This window comes from Caloenas nicobarica, chromosome 23 (genome assembly GCF_036013445.1).
Source record: "Caloenas nicobarica isolate bCalNic1 chromosome 23, bCalNic1.hap1, whole genome shotgun sequence".
NCBI classification, from domain to species: Eukaryota; Metazoa; Chordata; class Aves; order Columbiformes; family Columbidae; genus Caloenas; species Caloenas nicobarica.
The window spans coordinates 4,315,304-4,339,657 of NC_088267.1; the positions used below are offsets into that span (position 1 = coordinate 4,315,304).

General features: G+C 66.9%; 1 protein-coding gene across 6 annotated transcripts; it reads right to left on the reverse strand.

Annotated features, from left to right (window-relative positions):
* Positions 1-196: 196 nt before the first annotated feature.
* COL16A1 (collagen type XVI alpha 1 chain) lies at positions 197-21,256 on the reverse strand. 6 transcript variants are annotated; one of them, XM_065650366.1, is made up of 71 exons: positions 21,220-21,256; positions 20,077-20,189; positions 17,963-18,025; positions 17,714-17,831; positions 16,384-16,507; positions 16,020-16,295; positions 15,860-15,940; positions 15,392-15,523; positions 14,985-15,038; positions 14,263-14,298; positions 13,826-13,852; positions 13,585-13,647; positions 13,401-13,442; positions 13,275-13,319; positions 12,998-13,033; positions 12,789-12,851; positions 12,605-12,649; positions 12,440-12,535; positions 12,276-12,314; positions 11,973-12,017; positions 11,680-11,715; positions 11,367-11,483; positions 11,235-11,270; positions 11,081-11,116; positions 10,880-10,975; positions 10,732-10,776; positions 10,554-10,589; positions 10,421-10,474; positions 10,132-10,248; positions 10,022-10,057; positions 9,806-9,913; positions 9,596-9,718; positions 9,464-9,517; positions 9,352-9,393; positions 9,222-9,257; positions 8,941-8,994; positions 8,802-8,870; positions 8,639-8,692; positions 8,477-8,503; positions 8,332-8,397; positions 8,196-8,249; positions 8,044-8,097; positions 7,907-7,960; positions 7,486-7,530; positions 7,273-7,389; positions 6,918-6,953; positions 6,584-6,664; positions 6,368-6,412; positions 5,975-6,019; positions 4,759-4,812; positions 4,628-4,681; positions 4,220-4,273; positions 4,060-4,104; positions 3,891-3,944; positions 3,763-3,798; positions 3,323-3,385; positions 3,142-3,213; positions 2,886-2,939; positions 2,749-2,793; positions 2,496-2,540; positions 2,329-2,382; positions 2,192-2,245; positions 2,030-2,080; positions 1,837-1,926; positions 1,692-1,727; positions 1,523-1,567; positions 1,228-1,416; positions 1,087-1,153; positions 826-1,002; positions 634-711; positions 197-552 (listed from the first exon to the last, which is right to left on the reverse strand). In XM_065650366.1, exons 2-71 carry the CDS (start codon positions 20,150-20,152, stop codon positions 350-352), a joined length of 4,854 nt encoding a protein of 1,617 aa, XP_065506438.1. In that variant the 5' UTR covers positions 20,153-20,189; positions 21,220-21,256; the 3' UTR covers positions 197-349. The 6 variants fall into 6 exon arrangements, with proteins under 6 accessions (XP_065506438.1, XP_065506436.1, XP_065506441.1 ...); XM_065650364.1 differs by lacking the exon at positions 21,220-21,256 and adding an exon at positions 21,034-21,091; XM_065650369.1 differs by lacking the exons at positions 13,275-13,319; positions 21,220-21,256 and adding an exon at positions 21,034-21,091.
* Between the last annotated feature and the right edge of the window lie 3,098 nt (positions 21,257-24,354).

The following is a 24,354-nucleotide window of genomic DNA, read 5'->3' on the forward strand; positions in this document are numbered from 1 at the left end:
GGCTGCGGGGCAGGAGGGGGCTCAGGGACACTGTTCCCCCAGCCGGGGTGGCCTCAGCCCCGTGTGCTGGGTCGGGGCTCCAGGGCCGGGCAGAATCACGTCCCCCGGGGACAGGGATGGGGACAGGGATGGGGACAGGGATGGGGACGGGGCGGAGATCGCGCCCCCAGCCGAGCGAAGAGCCGGGAGGCGCGGGGGCACCAGCACGGGTGTATTTGTCCGGGCAGGATCCACCCGCCCTCACGATCGCGACGGAGCTGTACAACACCCACCCCCCGCGGGACAGGCACGACCCCGGCACAGCGGGGGAACAATATTAACAGCAAAGGCGGGGGGTGCGGGGGACCCTTCAGCCGAAGGGGCCCTTGACGTTTTTGGGCTGGAAGAGGGGCTGCTCCAGGGGCACGGCGCTCAGGCACTCCGCCGGGCTGCAGTGCCCCGTCTTGCCCGGCTGCCCTGTGGCACCAGGGGGGCCAGGGACACCGGGGATGCCTTGTTGTCCCACAGGGCCTGGGGGGCCCATCTTGCCATAGCCTGGTGGTCCTTGGGGACCTGGAAAAGATGCAGAGAAAAAGACAGGTGGCAGCGAGCCCCAGCACGGAGCTGATGGCCAAGTGGAGAGAGGGGGCTCACCTGGGGGCCCTGGGGGGCCGCTGTCCCCCATCATCCCCACGCCTTTCTCTCCTTTCTCTCCTTTGGCACCTGGCTCACCTGGAGGAGAAGGGGATGGAGAGAGGTTAGACCCCAGCGATTCCCCTGGGAATGCCTTGGGGACACCAGGAATGCCTTGGGGACACTGGGAACGCCCTGGGGAGCAGCACCTACCCCGCATGCCCGGCACTCCCTGCCGCCCCTCTCTGCCAATCTGTCCTGGCATCCCCGGGGAGCCAGGGGGTCCCGGCCGGCCAGGCAGCCCGTCCTTCCCCGGGGGACCGGGTCTGCCCGGGGATGCCACCATCTCCACCGGGAAGTGCATTCGGGAGGTGTAATACGCCATCCGCTCTGCAGGGACAGGACACATTCAGCACCGGCAGGTATGTGGCGATGCCAGGGTGCCACCGGCTCTCGCCCCCCCTGCCCTGTTACCATCAAACATCTTGCTCAGCTCCTGCCGGATGAACCTCTTGATCTCATCGTAATTCACCACGTCTCCCTGGGGGGACACAGGAGGGGACATCACCACTGGGGGCTGTGGGGACACGGGGACCCCCGGCCGCCCCTCCTTACCATCATCCCCGGGGGTCCTGGCATCCCGGGGCTGCCCGCAGGTCCCGGTGAGCCAGGGGGGCCCCTCTCTCCCGCGGGCCCCCGCGGCCCCACGAGGCCCATAGAGCCGCTTTTCCCCGGCCCCCCTGGCATGCCGGCTCTGCCCTTCTCCCCGGGGTAGCCCCTCTCTCCGGGCGATCCAGCTTCACCCTGCGGAGAGGCGGAAGATCAGGGCTGAACCCCAGCACCCCCAGCCCCGAGCAGGGCTGGGGGACACTGGGATGGCCGCGGTGGCACAACGGGGCTCTCCTCTCACCTTTTGGCCAGCGGGTCCTGCAGTACCGGGTTTTCCTGGGGGACCCTGGGGAGACACAGAGGAGCAGGGTTGGCAGGGATGTCCCCTACATGGGCACCCTGGGGACGCTGTGGTCAGGCCAGATGATGCCACAATCCAGCCCTGGGTCCCACTGAGCCCATGCTCGTACCTCTTTACCAACGGGTCCATCTTGTCCCTGCTCCCCCTGTGAAATCAAAGTGGGGCAGGGTGAGGCGGTGACCATTGCAGTGCCGTCCTCAAGGTCCCCGCTGCACTGGGGTGTGGGGGTCTGTGCCACCCCCCGCTGCACTCACCGGTGGTCCCGGGTGGCCTGGGGGTCCCGGCTGTCCTGGCATCCCCGGCAGCCCTCGCTCCCCCGCTGAGCCCCGCTCGCCCTTCAGCCCCTGCAGAGAGGCAGGAGGAGGGGGCCAGCACAGAATTGGGACAATGGCCCCCAAAACTGGGCCAACCCCCAGCCCCCACATCCCACAGCTGGGCAGTACTCACCACTCCAGCGAGGCCAGCAGGTCCCGGCTGCCCCGGGCTACCGGGTGGGCCCTGGGGGGCAAAGACAGAGGGGTGTCAGCTGGTGGGGGCTGTGGGAGAGGACCCGCTCCCTGTGCTGCAGGGAGGTCCTGCCATGGGCATCATCCCACTATACCAACTTACGATGAGCCCCGGAGGTCCCTGCCGGCCTTGCGGTCCCATGGGTCCAGGGTCACCCTGGGAAAGGCAGCGTGATGAGGGGGGGGCACGTGGGGCTCACTCGGCTCAGGGCTCCTGCGCCCACGCAGCCCCTCACTCACCTCCGCTCCCGGCCGGCCTGTAATCCCTGGGGGGCCAGGTTTGCCGCAGTCACCCTGGAAGGAGGAAGGGACATGGTGGGCAGTGCAGTGAATGCAGACCCTGGCCCAGGACCGAGGTCCCTGGGGGTGTCACCACCCAAGTGTCTCCCAGTGCCACCAACGCTCACCTTTGGACCCGGGAGACCCGGGTGCCCTGTCTTCCCCTTGAAGCCCTGGGGAGAGAAAAGAACTGAATGAGGGTCCAGTCCCTGCCAGCAGACTAAGGCAGGTGACCCCAACCCCAGTCTCTGCTGGAGACCCCAACTTTCAGTGTTGGGCTGGGGGGGGACAGTCCCAGGTCAGGGGACATCTGGTCCTGGCTGCAGGGACATGCCAGGCACTGAGCACCAGGGAGGGGTGACAAGGAAGGCTGTCACTCACCGGAGGACCCATCATCCCTGGTGGCCCGGGGGGGCCAGGGTCACCCTGGGGAGAAAGAGATAGGGCTTGGGGGTGTCCTGGGGGGTTGCAGAGTGGCTGCCCCCCCCCCAGCACCCGGGACAGCCCCGCAGCCTCACCCGCAGCCCTGGCTTGCCATCCTTGCCATCCAGTCCTTCCAAGCCAGCGGGGCCCTGCGGGGGCAAGGAAAGGGTAGCAAGGGTGGTTTGCACTGAGGGGCTCTGGGGGGGGGGGTGGTCCCTGAGGGACCTGCCCTGGGCCCCCCCAGGTCATGGGAACATGTGTCCAGGGAGCGGCTCCAGCCAGCAACACTCCCCAGCTGCACCATGACACCAGCGGTCCTGTGCCCAGGGGTGGCATGGCAGGGGGTCTTACTTGGATGCCAGGGGGTCCAGGGGGTCCAGGGGGCCCTGGCATCCCCGTGGGCCCGCGCATGCCCTCGCTGCCCTGCAAGAGCCACAAAAGGGTCAGGGGAGCAGCTGGGGCCGTGCCCGGGCGCCCCTTAGCCACCCTGCAGAACCGGGGACAAAAGCAGCCTTGTCCCGGTGGCGCTAACCTTCTCGGCCATGGGTCCCGGTGGCCCGGCCGGACCAACCTTCCCTGGGAAGCCAGGGGGCCCCTAAAGAGGAGAGAAATGTTAAGTGAGGGGGGGGCACTGCTCGCTGCCTCCAAATTCATTTTAACACGATTGCTGTGGGGCTGCTCTCTACACCCTGTCCCACGGGACCCATCTGTGTCTTTCTGCGAGAAACTCTCATCCTCATCCCCATCCCATCCCTACCCCATTCCCATCCTCATCCCCATCCCATATTCATCCTCATTCTTATCTCATTCCCATCTCATTCCTATTCCATTCTCATCCCATCCTCATCTCCATCCCATTCCCATCCTCAACTCCATCCCATTCCCAACCCATTCTCATCCCCATCCTCATCCCCAGCTGGCTCCCAGCCAGGGCTGATCATCATCTCCCAGGGACACCCCACAGTTACTCACCGGTGGCCCTGGGAAGCCAGGCTGGCCCTGGAAACCCTGTGGAGAGACAAGAGCTGAGCCGGACCCCGACAGCCGCATCCTGCCCCCTTGGGAGTCCCAGGGATCCCCGTCCCCTCGGGGACACTCACCTGGTCCCCCTTCTCGCCGGCGCTGCCCGGGAGCCCACGCTCACCCCTCGGTCCCTGCAGAGAGAGGGGGTGAGGTGGGCGGGGGGCACCTCACTGCACCCACAGCCACCACAGCTGCCCCCCCGCATTCCCCACAGCCCCCCAGGAGCTGATTGGGGTGGGCACCTACCGCTGGCCCCGCAGGACCGGGGGGACCGTCCAAGCCGGGGGGTCCCTGGGAAGTGGGGAAACAGGGTCAGATGGATGCGGCTGGCAGGACTGTGGGGAGGGGGGCACCTGGGAGACCCCCCAGCCCCTCTGCCCCTGGAGCAGGGCCCCGAGGGACTCACCAGTTCCCCCTTCTCCCCAGGGGGGCCCACGTAGCCTCGCTCGCCCTTGATGCCCTGGGGAAGGAAGGAGATAAAGACCCCGCGTAGGACAGGGGATGAGCTGGGACATGGGGCATGGATGAGAGCAGGGAGGGACAGATGGGGCACAGGGAGGGATGGGGCACAGATGGAGAGGGCATGGATGGAGTGAACTGATGGGCAGTGGAGAGGGCACTGGGAATGCGTGGGACTGGGGACAGGTTGACAGGGATGAGCCCTGGAGGGGCATAGTGCTCAGTGCCTGCTGGGGCCCCCAAACTGCCCATCCCCAGCAGCAGGGGGGGGCCCAACAAGCAGCAGGGAGGGACGTGGGGTCACAGGAGGTGGCCAGGGGCTGGCAGACGCTGCTTGGCTCCCCGCGGTACTCACGGGAAGGCCGGGGGGACCCGTCGCGCCGGGGTAGCCGGGCTGCCCTGGAGGTCCCTGTGCCGGAGAAGGAGAGTGCTGAGCCAACCCAGCCCACCAGTGTCCCCCCTGTCCCCTCCTCTCACACCACTCACCGGCTCCCCCTTGGCTCCAGCAAGCCCGGCAGGGCCACGATCCCCCTGGAGACCCTTCGGAGGGAGAAGAGAGGAGCTACAGGGGGTCTCCTGCAGCCCCCCGGGGCTGTGCCCACCTGGCAGCACCGCCGGGCAGAGCACAGGGGACAAGGACCGGGCACAGGTCTGTGACCTGCACCAGCCCACAGCCCCAGCCTGCCCAGCACCTCCAGGCACCGGGGGGACCCTCTTGTCCCCCAGCCGGGCTCCCTGCACCCACAGGCACTGGGCTCAGGACCCAAGTGACGCTCACACCCAGACACAGGTCACTGCTGCCACACGTCATGACCCACAGGCAGCTCTGGTGCCAAGGGGCCATGGAAATTGCAGCCCTGGGGGGTGCTGCATGAGGTGCCTGGCTCCTGGCACCCCCAGGCACTGCCCAGGACACACTTGAGACCGCAGCTCCAGCCTGGTGCCACCCGCTGCCCTCCCAGGGTGGGCCAGACACGGGTGACACACAGGAGCCCCATGGCTCTGTGTCACGGGACCGCTGGGGTGGGTTAGTGGGGTGACATGGTGCCGAGACTGGACAGGACACGCTGGCACACCGCAGAGCAACGACCCACAGAGACCCACAGAGACCCACACACACTGTGGTGACATTAGTGGACGAGGGGACAAGAGCAGGGCACGGTTGGCACGGAAGGGCAGGATCCTCCGGGAGCTGCCGGCGCAGCCTCACCTCGCCTCGTGCTAGGAGGGAACAGGAGGATGGAGATGAAGATGAGATGAAGATGAAGATGATGCTGGAGGCTGGTTGGCCCCAGAGGAGCCGAGGACCAGAGGAAGAGGAGGATGAGCGCAGGCAGCACTGGCTGCACGGAGGGTCCTCCTGGCTCCCCGAGGGGAGTCCCCAGGGGCAGCGGGGAAGGGGCAGCAGTCAGGTGCCACCCGGTGCCCCCAGCCCACCCCACGGGAGCTGTGACAAACTGCGGGCACCCAGCAGGGGTGGCAGGTCGCCTACACACCGAGAGGAAGATTATTCCTGGGCCTGCAGACCCCACATCTGCTGAGACCCCATGTGAGGATGGAAGAGGTGGAAATGGGAGGATGGAGATGGGGTGGAAGGGGAGGGGGGGCTGCGGCCGCTCCCAAGAGGGACAAGGACAAGGGACACAGCCAAACCAAGCGGCAGCAACAGAGGGCACAGAGCGGAGCCGTGCTGGGTCCTTACGGGCAATCCGGGTGCGCCAGGCGTTCCAGGAAAGCCTGGGGGGCCCTGAGGGGAGAAACAGGGAGGTCACAGCCTGGAAACGGCACCGGGAGCTGGGGCTGAGCCCTCGCGGTGCGCGGGGCGGTGGGGCAGGGGCTGGCTCGGCCTCAGCCGCCCACCGAGCCAGGCTCCTGCTCCATATCCGGGCTGGCAGCACCTTCGCCTCCACCTCAGCCTCGCCGGGACACAGCCATGCCGTGCTGCGCCTCCGCCTCGCCGCAGCCCGGCCGCCTGCCTGGCACCGCGGCCTCGGGGCAGGGCGCTGGGCCCCGCTGGGGACTTGCAGTGTGGGGCTCCAAGCCTCCCAGAACCATAACGTGACGCCCGCACAGCCCCCCCGCCCCCGGTACTCACGATGGGCCCGGGTGGCCCCGGGGGTCCCCGCAGTCCCGGTGGGCCCTGGGGAGAGACGGCTGGGTCAGACGTGACCGCGGTGTGGGGACAGGGGACTGGCCAGCACTGAGGTGGCACCGAGGGACCAGCCATGTCCCCTGTGGCCACCGGGCAGGGCTGGGATGGCGGGGGGGACCGCAGGAGCAGGGCAGTGCCGGGGATGGGGAGCGCACCCACCTGCTCGCCTCTCTCGCCGGGGATGCCCGGGGTGCCTGGCAGCCCAGGGTCACCCACGCAGTCCGGGTCAGGGCTGTCACCCTGGGGGGAGCGGGGACACGTCAGGAGCTGGGGGTGGCTCTGCCCACAGCTGAGCTCTGCCAAGCCCCGCCAAGCACCCCCCAAAGCCACCTCTGCTCCCCAAAGCCCTGGCTGCTCCCACAACGGGGGGACGGTGGCGGGTCCTGCCCCAGTGGGGGCATCCCTGCAGCACCGTGGGGACAGGGAAGTGGGAGCGGGGTGGCAGCTCAGCCCCAGGGGCAGGAGGGGGGCCTGGGCAGCACGGTTCACTCACCCGAGCCTCCTCTGCTCTCGGGAACTGCGCAAAGCACTGCAAGAAAACCCAGGAGTCACCTGGGGGTCCCCAGCAGAGGGGCACAGAGCCCCAAATCCTGCAGCCCTCAGGTGCTCAGCACCCACTGCCCTAACCTGGGGCAAGCCTGTCACCCTCCCTGGGGACACATTGGGACAGGAGGGAGCTGTGCATGGGAGCCAGCGTGCCCACAGCGTGCCCAGCCCTGCAAGTGCCTGCAGCTTTGCACGATGGTGACACAAGCCAATGCTCACAGACATCTTCACCCCAAGATCCCCACCAGGACCAGGGGTTTCTGGGTGCCAGGATTCCCACCCAGAGATTGGCAAATACTCACGCGGGCACAGCTCTCGCTGCCGGGGACACCCGGCATGGCCCCGTCGTCGTCCTCTCCCTTGACGCCACTGGGTGCCGTGAAGGCTGCCTGCAGCTGGGGACAGTCCCCGCAGAGGGTCTGGAAGGACATGGGGAGTCAGGGGGACCCCAAAGTGCTTGGGGCTCCCCCGGGCACAACCCACGGCGGGAAGGCACCCTGTCCCCATGCTCTCACCTTCAGCACCTCGATGTTCCGCTCAGCCATGACGGCCAGTGGCCCCTGGGAGAGATCATAGAATCATGGAATCAGTTTGGTTGGAAAAGCCCCTCAAGACCATCGAGTCCAACCGTTCCCCCACCCCTGGCACTGCCCCATGTCCTGAGAACCTCATCTCCGTCTGTTCAAGCCCTCCAGGGATGGTGACTCCAGTACTGCCCTGGGCAGCCTGTTCCAATGCCCCTTCTGGGAAAAAATTGTTCCCAATATCCAATCTAAACCTCTTCCAAACCCCCCCAGGTCCCTCAGCTGCTCCCCATCACCCTTGTGCTCCAGCCCCTTCCCCAGCTCTTCTCTGAACTCGCTCCAGTCCCACACCGGGGGGGAGCAGGATGGGGGGCACACGGGGAGAGGTGCCATGGGCACAGCCGCTACCTACCAGGTCTCCCACCGGTCCGGGCAGTCCCGGCAAACCATTGTGTCCTGGCATCCCCTAAAGCCAAACAGAGCGCTTAAATATTTGAGCCCTTTGCTAAAAACTGGGCAGGATTGATCCCCGCTCGCCCCACCGCTCACCTGGCGGCCGGGGGCTCCTGGGGGCCCAGGGGGGCCGGGGTCTCCAGGGGGACCCTGCAACACCCCAAAACACAAATGGAGAGAGGTGGAGGGTGAGGTGGTGTGGGGCGGGGGGCTGGCGGGGGGCACAGCACAGCGGGGCCAGCACCCACCTGCGGACCCGGCTGCGGGTGCCAGGACATCCCGCTCCACAGTCCTGGGGCTCCCTGGTGCCGAGACAAGGGGGAGAGCGTTCAGCGGGGGGGCGAAGCAGAGCCGGGGGGGTCCGGGGGTGCTCGTGGTGCTTACCGGCATCCCGGCATAGCCAGGGTCCTGGCGGGGGCTGGGGGAGCAGACGCACTCCCCAGGGTCTCCCTGCAGAGAGAGGGGGTGATGGCAGGGAGGGGGGTACAGGGTGGCACGGGGGGGCAGCTCAACCCTGACCCCCACTCACCTTCTCGCCCCGGGCGCCCTTCTCCCCCTACGAGGAGAAAAGCCGGAGAGGTGCATTAGCAGGTGGCCGCTGTCCCCCCAGCCTGTGTCCCCCACCCGCAGGGGGACACGGCAGTTCAGCACCGCGCTGCCCACACGGCCGCCCTGCCACCCCCCCACATACCGGCTGCCCGCTGGACCCGGGCACCCCGGGGAGCCCCCGCTGCCCTTCGGGACCCTGCGAGGAAGAAGAGGGTGAGGAAGCTCAGCTTTGGGCTCAGAACATTTTAGCCACCATCAAGGGGCCAGGGAGGACAGTGATGCCTGTCCTGGAGGGCAGGACATACCGGTGGCCCCATGACACTGGTCCCTGGTGGCCCAGGGGGTCCCACGGCACCTTTGGGTCCTGGAGACCCCTGCAGAGGAAGGACAGCAGGAGTAGGGGGGAAAGGAGTGGGGAGGGAGGGCTGGGGGACACTCCCTTACCTTGGCACCTTTCTCTGTCGCCATCCCCGGGGGTCCCTGGGGTCCAGGGGGGCCCTGGGGGCAGGAGAGGGTGTTAGCTCCCCCCAGCAGCCCCCCTGCCCACCCGGCGAGCTGTGGTGACAGCACTGTCCCCAGGGTGGTCTGGCCATGACCCCACTGCCACCGCCTGCACCGGGCGGGGGCTGATGCTGCAGGGGTGTGACCCACCCCCGCTTGCAGGAATCGGAGGGGCTGGTGGGTGCCGCCTCTCCCAGGGCTGGGCAGTGTGAAATGCCACTTACAGGTGTTCCAGGGGGTCCCGTGCTCCCGGGTTCTCCCTGGGAAAAACAGAGCACAGGAGCTGCAGGGGTATGGCACAGGGCACGGGCACAGGGCATGGCACAGTATGGTACAGACAACCTGCACACCCACCTGTGGTCCCGGCTGGCCGATCCCCCGCGGTCCCGGCTCACCCTGGGGACACAGAGGGGCAGTGAGCAGCCCCGACACCCCCCCCAGCCCACCCCCCCACAGCCCTGCTCACCTGCAGCCCCTTGGGTCCAGCAGGGCCCGGTACCCCCGGCAGCCCCGGCTTCCCCTAAAACACACCGGGTCAGCCCCGAGGGCGCGATGCCATGGAAGGGACATCCACAGCACCACGGGGGGGGACACTCACAGGTCTGCCTGGCTGGCCGATGCCTGGGGGGCCCTGGTCCCCTTTGGCCCCCGGTTTTCCTGGGATGCTGATGACATCTGACAAGTCCCCATGCGGAGACGGACCGGGCTCGCAGGCGTCTCCCTGCAGAGGAGGGGAGATGAGGATGGGAGAGAGATGGAGGGGGTGGGTGACACCATGGTGTCCCCATCCACTTTGGGGGGGTCTCACCTTCTCGCCCTTGGGGCCAGCCGGACCCCTGATGCCAGGCTCACCCGCCAGCCCTGGGACACCAGCCATACCCGGGGTGCCCGGGTCCCCGGGGCTGCCAGCGTCCCCCTGGCAAAGAGAGGGGACAAGGCTGGCATGAGGCAGGGGGGCACACAGCACTCCCCCAGCCCAGGGGGGTCACAGCCCCGCTGGAACCCCCTCCCCAGTCCCTCTCACCTTCTGTCCCTTCTGGCCAGTGTCACCGGGTCTGCCCTGGGGAAATGGAGAAAGGGGTCAGGCCTGAGTGTCCCCTAAAACGGGCACCTGTGAGCGCGGGGGGCACTCACCGCTCTGCCGGGGGCGCCGCTCTGGCCCCGCTCCCCTGGCGCTCCAGGCACCGCCAGCACCGTCGCTGCCCCTTCGAGAGCCTGCGGCACGGGAGGACACAGCCCACACGAATCGCCCTGCGGAGAGGACATCCTGGTGGCTTTGGTGACCAGGGCACTGCGGGTGGGGGCTTGCAGCCCCCACTGCTCTCCCCATCTCAATGCCATGAGTTGCATGGGTCTCAGGTAGGGACGTTTCAGGGACAGGGCAAGGAGCGGCATCCCGGGGCGTCCCCATCACAGGGCTCACCTTCTCCCCCTTGAGCCCCCGCACGCCTGGATCGCCCTTGTCTCCCGGGAGCCCCTGCACCAAGGAGACACGGCAGAGATGAGAATACGGTCCCCGGCATCCGGATCCTGCACCCCTGGGCCTCCACACTCACCGGTCTGCCCATGGGTCCCTCCTGGCCGCCATCCCCCTACAAGACATCAGGGTCAAGGTCAGGGTCATGGTCAGGCACCAAGGGAAGCCAAGGCTGCCCCAACCCCATGGGGGGATGCAGCTGCTGCTGCTCCCTTGCGGGGTGCAGAAAGGGGGGAGTGGGCGTTGGGGTCACTCACCTTCTGGCCCTTGATGCCAGGCAGCCCGAGGAACCCCGCTTCGCCCTGCGAACACCCCGTGTGGTCACACACCCAGCACCCGCGCAGCCCGGGGGGCCAGGGAACCCCTTCAGCACAGAATGGGGTGGTCTCAGCCCCTCGTACTCACTGGTAGCCCTGGTGCCGGTTCACCCTGGAGCCCCTCGGTGGGACCCCGCAGCAGCGCGGCGAGGACACGGGCATCGCATGACAGGCAGGAGTCACCCTGCGAGGGCAGGGAGGGGACAGGGCTCAGGGAGGGGACAGGGCTCAGGGTGGGCATGGGGCTGCACACCCAGCAGGCAGGTGGGACAGAGGGATGGACACTCACCTTCTCCCCTTTCATCCCTTGGATGCCAGCATCTCCCTGGGGAGGAGAGAGAGGAGCTGGGCTGGGTGCTGCCAGGGCGGGCTGGATGTCACTCGGTGTCCCTCCAACTCCGATTGGGGATGAGCCAGCCCCCCCTCGGCCCCATGTCACCTACCCTGTCCCCTTTGGGTCCTGCGGGGCCAGGTCTGTCCTGGTGAGGGGGAAATGAAGAGGGAGCGTTAGGGATGCTGAGCCAAGCCCCTGCCCTGACCCCCACCCCATGCGCCCACCCCCAGTTCAGACTCACCGAGACCCCGTCCTTGCCGGGTGCTCCGGGCGCTCCCCTGGGTCCCGGTTTGCCGGGCAGCCCGGTGGCACCGAGCGTCCCCTCGGCAATGGTGGGACACACCTCACACGGCTCACCCTGCCCGGTGGGGACAGTGAGACGCAGCCCTGGGCTGGGGGGGTCCTTGAGGTGGCCCCCGATACGCCCCGAGCAGCCCCGAGCCCGGGGCACGGGCACCGTGGTGGAGCCGTGACCGCAGCGGCTACATGCCCGTGGTCACGGCACTGTGACATTGGGCACAGCCCCCACCAGGCCACCCTGCCACTGCACCCACCTTGTCTCCTTTTGGCCCCAGGTCGCCGGGAGGTCCCTGTGGGAGGAAGGCAGGGGAGGGGGCTGCTTCAGGGAGCCCCGAGGCCAAGGTTTGCCCTGGCGATGCCACCCAGCATTCCCAACCCCTGCCACCAGCCATGGCATGGGACGGTCCCAGCCCCAACCAAGGCCATCAGCTCTCCCAACCCCCTCTCCGTGCCTGGGCTCCGGTCCCACCACCGCTCTGGCCAAGCAGCCCCAACCCCGAGCCAAGAAACCCGTCCCTGACCCCGGGCTTTGGCTCCCGGTACTCACGGGTGTCCCAGGCGATCCGCCGGGTCCAGGAACTCCGGAGCTGCCCTGGGGGCAGAGATGGGAGAGTCTGAGTCGTGCATGGGAGAAAGCCATGGCCCGCAGCACCCCCAGCTCCCCAGGGGGGTTCCTGCCCCCCAAATCGAACCCTGGGCCACCCAGCTGGGGCTCGTCCAGCCGACAGCACCGCGAGCCAGCGCCGACTCGGCTCCAGCTGGGGATCCCGGCACAACCTCCCCACACCGAGCTGCCCTCGGGCAGGATGGTGTAGGGGTGTTCAGGACCCCTTTTTCAGCCCCAACTCACCTTTTCTCCCTTTGGACCCGGGGGGCCACCAGGGTCACCCTGGAGAGAAGACGGTGTTAGCCCTGCCAAGCACCCCAGCCAGCCCCACAGCAGAGCCCTGGGGGGCACCTCGCCCCGTCCCGTGGTGATGCCCACCCACAGCCCCACAGCACAGGGGTCCTTACCGGCTTCCCGGGAAAGCCGATCCCTGGAGAGCCCGGCTTCCCCGGGGGCCCTGGCTCACCGGCCAGCCCCTCGGGTCCCACGAGGCCAGGGTCACCCTGGAAGGAAAGGGGGTGTCAGTGCCAGCGGTGCTGCTGGGTGCCCCCACCCCCTGAGCCCCCACCTACCTTCTGTCCCTTGGGTCCCACCACGCAGATCTCTCCGGGCCGGCCCTGCGGGGAGGGGACAGGGCTGTGACAGCTCCGCGCATGCAGCACCGTGCACAGTACGGGGGGTGCTGGTCTAGTGACAGGACCCCCCTGCTCAGCAAGTGTCCCCACGGATGCCCAGGTACCACCCGGCACTACTCACATCTCGCCCCGGGCGCCCCGGCTTGCCCTGCAGTCCTCCGTCACCCTTGTCACCTTTCTGGCCCTGCCGGACAGACAGACGCCACCTGTGCCATCTCCAGGGTTGGCACCAGAAGGTCCTGGCACCTCTGCCAGCACCTCGCAAGCCAGGTTTATCCCACCAGCCCAGATGTCCCCACGGTGATGCCGAGACCCACGGGCTGCACTCACCTTCTGCCCATCAGCACCAGCCGCCCCAGGGAGCCCCTGTCGGGGAACAGCACGGAAAAGTGGGTGCCCATGGGTGACCCTGTGCAGGTGCCCATGGGTGACCCTGTGCAGGGCTCCCCCCTCCCTCTCATACCACCACCCCTTTCATCCCACCAGCCCCCATCGAGCCGCCTCCCTTGAGTTGGACCCCCACACCCCAGCTCAGGGTACACATGATGTTTGGGGGGAGCACCCCTGGGTCCCCGTCCCACAGCCCCATCCACCCAGCATCACTCACCGCCTCGCCACGCTGCCCTTTCTCGCCCTGTGGCCCCTCGGCACACTGGGGAGGAAGAGGAGGGAGTGGGGTGAAGGGGGGTGGCAGAGCTGGGGCAGGGGGTACATGGAGGATGGGGGGTCTCACCTGCACGGGGCCATCGGGGTGGGTGCGCACACAGTCAGCGCCCTGCGGGAGCGGGGAGGCAGCTCAGGGGCTCTGCCTGCACCCGTCATGGCCGGGGACGGGGGGCCATGGGCAGCAGGACCCCTGCAGGGATCACCTCCAGTTTAGGGAGGTCCCTGCCTGGAACAAAATTGGGGACACTCACACGGTCGCCTTTCTCCCCCTTGCTGCCAGCGATGCCGGGGGGGCCGCGCTCTCCCTTCCCACCCTGCAAGAGACGGGACGTGTGGGTGACAAAATGGGGCACGGGTGTCCCCATGTCCTCACATGTGCCCACAGCAGGACCCGGGGCTCCCGGGCAGGGATGCTCCAGGCACAGCCGAGCATCTATGTGGCCACAGCCCCGCGGGAGCTGGGCTCTGTGTGTCCTGGGGTGACAAACCTACCTTTGGACCCGGGGGACCGAGTGTCACCTAGAGAGAGAGGAGAGAGGTGTCCCGCAGGGCACGCTGCTCCAAACCTGTCCCCACCGCGGTACCCATCCTCCCAACGCTCTGTCCCCAAGTGCCACCCCAGGAGACCTGTGGGGCACATGGGGTCCCAAAAACTCGACATCGGCCCCACACCTCCAGCCAGAGGTTGCCATAGGAACGGGGCCACATCTGGAAAGGATCAGAGACCCTCCCCACAGCCAGATGTTGCTGGGCCCCAGGCCAGGAGGAGCCACGGGTCCCGGGGGGTCGTTGGTGATGGCAGAGCAGCAGGTGACACCCCCGGGCCAGCACTGTGGTGGCTTTTGCTGGCCCCAGCTCACAGCCCAGCCCCAGCAGATGGGTTGGGGTCCCCATGTCCCCCCGCCAGAGCTGCCCGGTGACACACTCACGTTTGCCGAGGAGGTCTGCGGCGAGCAGGGCGGGCACTGCAAGAGACGGGGATGGCAGCTTGTACCGGCTCCGTACTCATGGCACCCAAAATCCTCCAGCACCCAAAACCCTGTGGCACCCACAACCCTGTGGCCACTGCCCCTGTCCCCTGGGCACCCCAAACCCATGGGGCTCACCCAGCAGCATCTCTCCCCCCAGCCCTGGGGTGCCCGTGGGCACAGGGGGGTCCCTGTGGCAGAGAAGGGAAAAGCCAGGAGAGTTTGTCACCCGGCTGTGTCCCCAGGGGAGGCGAGGACAGCGGCCGGGACCCAGTCTGCATCCCAGGGACCCCCAGCAGGATCCCACCACAGAGTCACAGCAGCCCCCGGGGGATGGGGTGACACAGGGATGGGGCACAGGGCACGCTCAAGACGCTTCCCAGCTCCGGCAGCGCTCCGGAGACGCTCGGAGGGAACAAAGAGGCCCTTGGCCACGGCTGGGATCGCTCCAGCAGTCAGTGGGGCCTCAATTCCTGCTTGGGGGAGCAGAGCAGCCGCTTCTGCAGGCGTCCCTGCAGCTCTGGCGGCAGCAGAAAGTTCCCGAACGGAGCAGGAACAGACCCAGCCCGGGGCGCAGGTGGGTCCTGGCACAGCACCAGCACCGGCAGGAGGAAGGGGAGCAGAGCTAGGCATGCCAGGACGGGTGCAGCCGGGCTGGAACACCCCTTCCCACCTCCCCGCACCTTCTCCCCAGGATGTCCCTTCGGGCTGGTCCTCCCCGAGGTCCTCGCCGGCTCCTGTGGACAGAGCAGAGCACCCATGGGAGCCCGTGCACCCCTGGGTGACACCTCCCCTTGCACCCCTGGGTTATCCTGTCTGGGGCACCCAGGGGTGCGACCTGCCTTGGTCTGAGCCCCAAGCCGGCGGGTCAACGGGCACAGAGCAGCAATGGGGCTGCAGGAGCCCCCCCATCACTCCGCAGCGCCTGGCTGCTGCCAGCTCCCTCCCTCCCCTCACACAGTGGAAAATATGAGCCGGGGCTTTTCCAGGGGCTGAATCGCTGTGGCTGCCGGCTCGGCTGAGCGCTGCCCACCCTGGGGCTGGGGCATCTCCCAGCGGGACGGGGACACGGCGGGACACGGGGACTCACTGCACCCAGCGGCTCCTCCAGGCAGAAGCAGCGGGTGTAGACCCGGCCCTCGGGCTGCGGCGAGATCTCGATGAGGTTGCTGCTCTGCATCAGCTCCGCTTGCCGACGGGTCTTGGGTGCTTCTGTGAGGCACTGATGGGAGAGAAAAGGGGGTCATGCCGGGGGCTGCTGGGGTGAGAGCTGGGAGCCCCAGCCCTGCCAGTGCGATTTGGGAGATGGATTCATCCTGCGCCGGCCACAGGGACAGGTAACAGGTGATAGAATAATAGAATAGTTTGCGTTGAAGGGACCTTCCCAGGTCCCCCAGTGCCCCCCCTGCCATGAGCAGGGACATCTGCACCAGCTCAGGTTGCTCAGAGCCCCGTCCAGCCTGGCCTGGGATGTCTCCAGGGATGGTTCAGCCACCACCTCTCTGGCCAACCTGGGCCAGGCTCTCACCACCAGAGTGGGGATTCGGGGGGGACTCACCCCGCTGGCCGAGATCTCGCAGCATCCCTCCTGCCTGGCCAGCTCGGCATCGCAGTAGATCTGGGCTTGCTGGATGTCAAACTGCCGTGGGACAGGAGCAGCAGGTCAGGGACGGATCCCGCCCCGCAGGCAGAGCCCACCCGCACCCCCGGGGACTCACCCGCACTGGGGTGCCACGCGCGGCGTCCAGCCCCAGGAAGGCATTGCCCTCGGGGGCCAGCGCCCGCCGGGGGGGCAGCGGCTTGGAGGAGATGGAGGCGCAGTCCAGGTGGACGGAGACGGCGTGGCTCTGCACGGCCACCGCCACCTTGTGCCACCGCCCGTCAAAGAGGGACGCCACGGCCGTCCCCGTGAAGACGGCGCTGACGAACGCGGTCCCCAGCGCCCTGGCCTGAAACTCCAGGCTCTTCTCGGGACCGTGCAGGGTCACGGAGAGCTGGGCAGAGTGGGGACAATACCATGCTTGGGGACAGCTCCTGGCTGTCCCCTTGCCACTGGTGTGTCCCGCCACCCTGGGGCCATACCTGGGGGTAGCCCTGCCGGTCGGTGACCTGGAAGAGGTACCAGTGCTCCCCGGTGCTGTTCTTCTTCAGTAGCAAGGTGAAGATGAGGGTGAAGGTGGGGGGCAGCCCATGGGGGAACACCTGCCTGCAGGGATGGGCATCAGGGGTGATCAGACCCTGCACCAAGCTCCAAAGACAGTGGCAGCACCATTCCCAACACCCCCACGTGCGTGGCACTCGTGGGCAGCATCGCCCCAACAGCCCCCATGGGTCCTGCAGCGGTTTGTCCCCATCGGTGGCACCACGGATGTCATTGGGGTGCGTCCAACTTGTGCAACAGGAGCAGAACACGAGGCAGACGGCCCAGCTCGCCCGCAGCCACTCAACCACTGGAAATATTTGCTTTGAGCTTTGCTCTGCTCCGCCACACCAGCAATTTTCCAAGCCACCAGCCTGGAGCTGAACCAGGGCATGGGGAGCGGGCCGGACACCACAGTCCCCTCTGCTCCCCGTGGGACATGCGCCTGTCCTCTCTGGGCACCCAGGAGGCTCCCAGGGTGTAGGGGCACCCATGGGTGCCCACCTGGAGCTCACAACCTGGCTGCTGGGGCCACCCTGTCCCCAGGGCTGGCTCTGGGCTGCCACAGGCACCCGGCCAAGAGCAACACCAGCCTGGAGCATCCACCACCTCGAAGCCATCTAAGGACTCGGCTGCCCAGTTCAGGAGCCAAGGCTGGGTTTCCTTTGCCCTTGGGAAAGCCCCGTGCCCAGCGTCGCTGCATGCCAGCCCTGGGGCGATGTGAGGACAGGCGGGCAGGAGGAGATGGGTGTGCAAACCGCAGCGGTTTCCTCCAGGAACGGCTCCCGAGGACGTGGACCTGCTCCCACCTCGCCACGCTGCAGCATCCCTGCCAGCCCTGGCACGGCCTCGGGCACCGCCAGGCAGGACGTGCTGGGGACGGTGGGGACGAGGGACAATCTCCATGCGCATCCCCCAGCAGCCCCCCACAGCCCCAGCAAACCCAGCCTAGAGCTGAGCAGCGTCTCGAGCTTGTCTAGACCCCGGTGAGTGCCTGCCAAGCACAGAGCAGCCGCAGAGCCGCAGTTGCATAAGGGCTGGCCAGGACCCAGCCAAGCCGCCGCAGCCCGGGATTTACTTTCTAGGAGGAAAGTAGCCTGGGGAGCCCCAGGGCTGCACCACCGGCATCTCTACATCCCCCCAGGTGCCACAGAGCTGCCTGGCCTCTCCAGTTAAGGGCAAAGCCTAAGGAGCTTCACCCAGCTCCCATCCTTAAAATGTGGGGACGATGCTCTGGTCACCAAGGGCCACCCCACGAGTGCCCGCACTCACTGCGTGGGCTGCACCAGCGGCACGGCGCCCAGCCGCAGCACCACCGGCCCCCGCGGGTTCCGGACTTTCTTGATGGAGGAGATCTTCAGCAGGTCGAACCTTTTAATCAGGTTAAAACCTGCAGGACAGAGCGGAGAGGGGTGAGAGCTGGCCCTGGCATGGGGGCTGAGGGCTGATGCTCCCCAGGCAGGGCGCAGAGCCCATCCCCGGGGAGTCGGGGCTGCACACAGCGAGAGGGGCTTTCCTTACCTGTTACATTCTCATACTTGTCCCCAGTCAGATCCTCGTCCCAGAGCTGCAGGCACGGCTCCCCTGCAAGGCACATCGGCACATCACTGCGGTGTCCTCAAGGACACAGGGACACTGTACAAGAAGGGTTGGACCGTGTGGAGCCCCCCAAGCCCCAGCGGGTCTCAGGGTGCTGCTGGGAGCTCACCCCGGCCCGCCAAAGCCACTGGAATCTGCAGGGGATCACGGATCCAGCAAATACAGCTCCCACGGCAGGACCAGCTCCTCACAAAGAGCCCCCCAGGAGCAAAGCAGCGCGTTTGGAAGGGACAGGCGGTGAGCTCAGAGCTGCGTCCCACAGCGAGTTCACCAGGTGAAATGTTTTTCCCAGTTGCTGTGTGTTTTGCCTCAAAACAGCCCCGCGGCTGGAATCGGCATCAAGAGGCTTGGACGGGTGCCGCGGACACCCAAGGCGGGGAGTTGGCACCCAGAGCTGCCCGCCAGCCTTCCCGTCCCATCCCGGTGACATCCTCAGACCTGGTGGCCCCAGGTGACAGGCGCGAGGGCCGGGCCAGGGGACAGGGAGAGGCTGAGCTGCAGGAAATGCCGTGTCAGTCGTGATCACGAGGACGCTGGTGCTGTTTGCAACCCCGCTGATATATTACTGCCTTAGCAGCATCAATCCACCTCCGCTGGATGCTACCAGATGTTGGGAGGTGCTAGATAAAGTAGGAAACAAGGGGGTATTGAAGGAGGAATTTGTTTTGTCTCTGTGTACACCAGCCCTGGAGATGATGATTCATTTGCCTCTTCCCCAGCCCTCAGCCATTCCTGGGGGGCAGCTCCGACCCCCACAGCCCCACTGCCCAGAGCCAGGCACCACCACGGCATTTCTCCCCCAGGCTGACCACTCGCTCGCACACGGCCAGCAGCCACGCAGGGACGCGTCCCTCGCTCCCAGGACTCCCGGCACAGCGGCAGCAGCAGGGGCTGCGGCACTGGAGCCGGTCCCGCAGGCACGTGTGGCAGCCGGGGACAGATCGGTGAGATCATCCGCAGCGGGGCAGAGGGCAGACAGAGAGGCATAAATCACCCCGGGCGCCATCTGCTTTGGAGCCTCCCCCAGCCCCTGCGCTGCCCCGAAGGGAAAAATCTTGTCCCCCCAACCCTTGTTTCCCTAATGAAGGGCCAGGAGCCAGGAGCCCATGCCACACGGGACAGTGGGGGACGGTACCGGCCAGGGGTGTCCCTTGCACAGGCAAAGCCGGGCAGCCCCTGGGCCCCCCGTCTGAGCCACCGCTCCACCCCCACAAAGACTGATGCAACCGTGGCTTTGCTGCCAGCGGCTCCTCCCCACCATCCGCCTCCAGCTCACCCTGAGCCACGGCCAGCCCCACGCTGGGACCCACGCGCAGCAGCCCCATGGCCAGGGCCACCTTGTCTGGGACCACACGGGATCAGTCATCATCCACTGTCCCCAGCTGCGTGGTGACAGCTCTGAGCCCTCTACCATTGGCGTGCACCATGGCCAAACCACTTTGTACCTCACAGCTGGAGGCCAAAAGCCTCTCAGAAGCTCTGTGCATCCTTCCCACTGCCCCGAGCAGCCCTGGCTCACCTACAGAGCAGCCCCTGCTCGCTCCCGGCTCCCGCACGCGCTGCCGGATGGTGCTGCCGGATGGTGCCGCCATTGTTGCCAGCTGGCAGCAAGCACCCTGCGGCCAGAGTGCGGCCAAGCCCCATCCCTCCATGACCACGGCCTGGGCCACGGGGCGTTCCCGGCTCTCGGCCACGGCGGGGGCGATGGTGGGGTGTCCCCGGGCTGGCTCCCCGCGGCAGGGCTCGCTCAGCCCTCCCTGGCGCCCTGCCCGCACGGGATGCCGAGCGGAGCCCCGCAGCCTGGGCGGCCGGCGCTCAGCAGGCAGCCGATGTCCGCAGCCACCGCTCTGGCCGCCAGCATGCTCCCATGTGCGGTCCTGGCACGTGGGGACCTGGCACAGCTTGCAGTGTCCCCTGACCACCTCTGCCCTGCGATCCCTGGGTCTGACCCAGCCTTGCTCTCCTCTCCCCATGGACAGGCAAAGAGGGGGTCGCTCCAGTGCGGACCCCAAGCCCTCGGTCCCAGTGTTCCTTACCTTCTGCTGATGGCAGCTTCTTCCCCTCACAGGCGCTGACAAGCCCTGCGAGTGTGAGGGCCCAGAGACCCCTCATGGTGCCCACGGCAGCGGGTCGGGGCCAAGGTGGCTGCCTGCAAGGGAGAGAGATGGGGCAGCAGCGGGACAGGCACATGGTGTGCACTGGCCCACGTCCCACGAGCTCACCTGTGCTGGGAAACCCCCAGGTAAGCCACAGGCACAGAGGTGATGCTGACCCGCTCGGCCATGGCTCGGGCAGGTTTTGGGGGTCAGCGTGGCCCCCGTCCACTGCTGGATCCCCCCATCTCCTCTGCACCCAGCCCGAGCACCCAGGGCAAGCCCCAGAATCCCGGCATTCACAGGTTCAGTCTGACCCCAGCAACCAGATTTACTCCAAACATCTGGAAACGCGGAGGCTGGGCTGCCCCAGAGCAGAACTGGGTGCCTCCTGTGCAGACCCCTCCACCCCAGGAAGGTTTCTCTCTCTCCTGTTTTATCTCCCGGTCCCGTGTGGACCCCGGCGGGGCCCAAGGCCCTGAGGTCACCCCGACCTGGCGTCCCTCCTGCCTGCTTCCTGCCACGATGCAAGGCAGGGCTGCAAGCAGCCGGAGCGCTGGGACAGACCGGACACGTTCGGCTCCGCTTGCCGCTGCAAGAGCGGGACGTGCATCCCTGCGCCCTCGTCCCCATGCACAGCTGTTGGGGACCTTTGTGACCAGCGGTCCTGCCCCGGTCCTGCTTGCACCCAGCTCTGCCGCACCCCCAGCTCTGTCCTGCCTGCACCCTGTGCTCCGAACCTCCCGCACAACCCCTGCAGCTCCCGGATCCCCTCTGCTGCCTCCCGGCTCCCCCTGCACCCACCCCTGCACCTCCCTTGCACCCCCTCTGCTCCCCCTGCACCTTCCTTGCACCCCCCCTGCACCCCATGCCCCCCCGCCTGCACCCCGCCTTTCCTACCCCCGCACCCTCCGCACCGGCGGGTCCCCGCGGCTCCGGGACGCCTTCCCCAGCCTGCCCGCCCCTGGGCGGTGATTAATTACGACTAATCACGGGGAATCCCCCGTTCCGCGCCCGCCCGACGGCGGGGTCGGGCTCTGCCCCGCTCCCGGTGCCCAGGGCCGGCAGGACGGGGCCGGGTCTCACCTCCGCGGGGCTCGGCGGGGCCGGGGCTGCCCGGGGCTGGCGGGAGGGAGGGAGGGAGGGAGGGAGGGAGCGGGCGGTGCCGCGGGTCCGGCCGCTCCGGGGCGGTGGGAGCAGCCGCGGGACACCGGGCGCTCCGCCGCGCCGCCCCCGCCGCCTTCCCCGCCTCCCTCCGGGGGGGCCCGAGCCGCCCCCCGGCAGCTGCCCGCCCTCTGCCTCATCAACCCGGGGGGGGCCCGAGCCGCTGCCCGCCTTCGTCTCCCCGCCTTCCTCCTCCTCCTCCTCTTCCTCCCGCCCGGTGCCTCCTCCGGCAGTGCCCTCCCCACCCCGCGGTCCCTCTTCCCCGGGGGCCGGACCCCCTGCGAGGGACGAGCGGGGCACCCCGATCCTAGAGCTGGGGGTGAACCCCATTCCTGCCGCACAGGACCTGCTCTTCCTCCCCCCAGGGACCAGAGGGGACCCAGGTGCTGGCACCGGTGGTGGCATCGCCAGCCAGAATGGCTGCTGCTGTGGGGACCAGCGTGTCCCTCCAGGGATGCTCCTCCACCCGCACAGCACCGGCCCGCAGCGCAAGTTTGAGTCTGGGAGAGGCCAAACAGCCACGGGTGTCCCTGTGTCCCCATCCCTGTGTCTCTTCTCCGAGGGATGCCCAGTGCTGCAAGTCACCATTGGGTCCCTGCTCAGCCGCTTTCTTCCCAAATTGTGATGAATCTATTTACACTGAAGCTTTACAAATGTGTGTTAGGGACGCATGCATCTCAATAAACGCGCTCTAATTAACAACTGATGTTTATTCAGCCCACAGCAAATAAGCTGTCGCGGGCAAACCAAGCGATGCTGCTTTTGAAGAGCAGCTCGACTCTGCCATTTATTCGGCAGACAGCCCCGATATGCGGTGACAGAGCACTCGATTCTCCTGTGAGTTGCCTACTGTGGTAATTAAGGGTAATTAAAGCAAGTGGGTACAAAATATAACAAAACTTTTATAATTCCTGTTGGGCGATTATTCACGCCGAGCTTGTTTGTGGCCTCCCAGCAGAAACGAACCCTGGGCACGAGCCCGAGTGGGGTTTGTGCATCTCATGGGTTTGGGGGTTTGGGGACATGGGGCGGGTGGGACCTGCCCTCACCCCCAGCACCGGCACAGCCCCACAGCCCAGCCTCACAGCCCAGCCTGGCCCCACAACCCACCCCACAGCAGAGCAGGGACGATGGGCACCCTCATCCCTCTCAAGCCAGACCTCTGGCTTGCACCAGCACAGCCAACAGCTCCCAAGGCCCACAAATTCAGCTTTGAATTGCTTAGGAGGATTTGCACCTATCCCTCCTGCTGCTCTTCCCGTGCCTCAGTTTCCCTCATTTGCCAGGGAGCTCCCCTGGGTAGATTGTCCCCAGTCTAGTGGCACAAAGGGACCCCACTGTCCCCGGGATAGTTGTGGAGCGGAAACCTGGGTTCCTGCTTCCCCTCGCTGTGCCAGGGCACGGGATCGGTGTCTCCAGATCCTGCCCCCCAATTCTCTGCTAAGGGCAAACAGTTCATCTCCAGCCCGTGCCGGCAGCCCCTGGAGCGCCGCCGAGCTGGGGGATGGAAAGCAGGATCCTGCGGCCCCTGCCCACCGACCCAGCACGGAAAAAGTGGAGACAAGCTGCTCTTCCAAGAAACAGCCGCATCGGCTGCCAAGAAACACGAGCCGGAGCAGAGCCCGACAATTTTCGGGCTGGAGACAACCCTCCTCCAAGCCCGAGCGTCATGCGGCAGCGGTTGCGTTACTGCGGGGCTCCCCGGTGCTGCCGGCACAGCCCCCCCAGAGGCCCCACTGCTGGGGGGTGAGGGTTGGGGTGACGCCGGCCGGACTCCAGTGGCTCGCACGTTGCTGACCCCAGCAGCACGCAGGAGGGAATTCCTGTGGCGAGGATTTCGGCAGTTCAGCATTTATTTCTGCACCAATTTGGGCACAACCTCCCCCTCCTGCCCCCAATTCCAGCGTTTGCTGGGAAGGAAAGAGCCCGCGGGGATTCTTTCCAGCTTGACAGGGCCCGTTTGTTTCCGTGGCATTAAACCAGCAGTTTTTGCCTCTTTTGGAGGAAATTCTATGCGAAGGAAGAAGCGAAGCCCGCCGTCCCCCTGCACCTCCCTGGGCCGCGCAGCCTCAGAGCCGTTTCTCCATCATTTCCGCCCCCCAAAACGACTATTTTTGGCATGGGAGAGGGGGCTGGCTTGGCTCAGATGGAAGCTGCAGATGGAAAATGACTCCAGAGCTCTCCAATCTGCTCAGACCCCCCCGCACCCCCAAGCACTGCCTGGACCCACAGGACTGGGGGGGCTGGCCCCCCAACCCACCTTGTTGGGACAAGCCTGCGCCTCCCGCCCGGGCTCCGTTCCCTCACCGCATATGGCGTCTCCATGAGTAATAAAAGCTGCTAATTGCCAACAGATGCCCCAGGAAATCCTGACGCTGCCTCTCGCGGCTGTGTTTGGCTGGGAAGGAGAGAAGCCGGACTCATGTCCCCCAAAGTGTGGGGCAGAGGGACCCCAGTGCATGGCAGCTCCCGGCAACTGTCATTAGCAAAATTAGCAGCTGGGCTGAGGCAGCGGCATCCCCAGGGAGGGGACAGTGCTGGCCCCTGCCCCAGTAGCAGCCACATCGGTGCCCTGGGCAGCACACCCGCATCCCGGCTGTGCCGATGCCAGGGATGCTCCGGCAGCGCGAGGCACCCCATGTCACCGTGCCCCTGCAGATTGCATGGTAATTGCCTCCAAAGTTACTAATTTGCTCATAGATTAATTACCATGTAATTTACTGCTCTTGGCTCCCGCGATAAGACGCTCATTTGCGAGGCAGCGCGTGGGTGCGGGCTCAGCCCTGGTCAGCAGGATCCTGCAGGGCTGGGGTCTCTGGGGACCAGACAGGCTGGGGGTCCCCACTGGGTGACAACCGCCCCCCTCCCTGGCCAGACCCCCGACATGAAGCACTAAGCAGCGGCCGCGGCCCCACGGCACCACAGAGAGTGAACTTTTATTTCCAACAACGACAGCACCTGCCCCATGGGGTGGGGATGGTGGGGAGGGCTGGGAGGGGGCGGCCATGGGGCCCTGGCGGGGGGCGAGGGCAGCCCGGTCCCGGGTTGGGGCGGCCG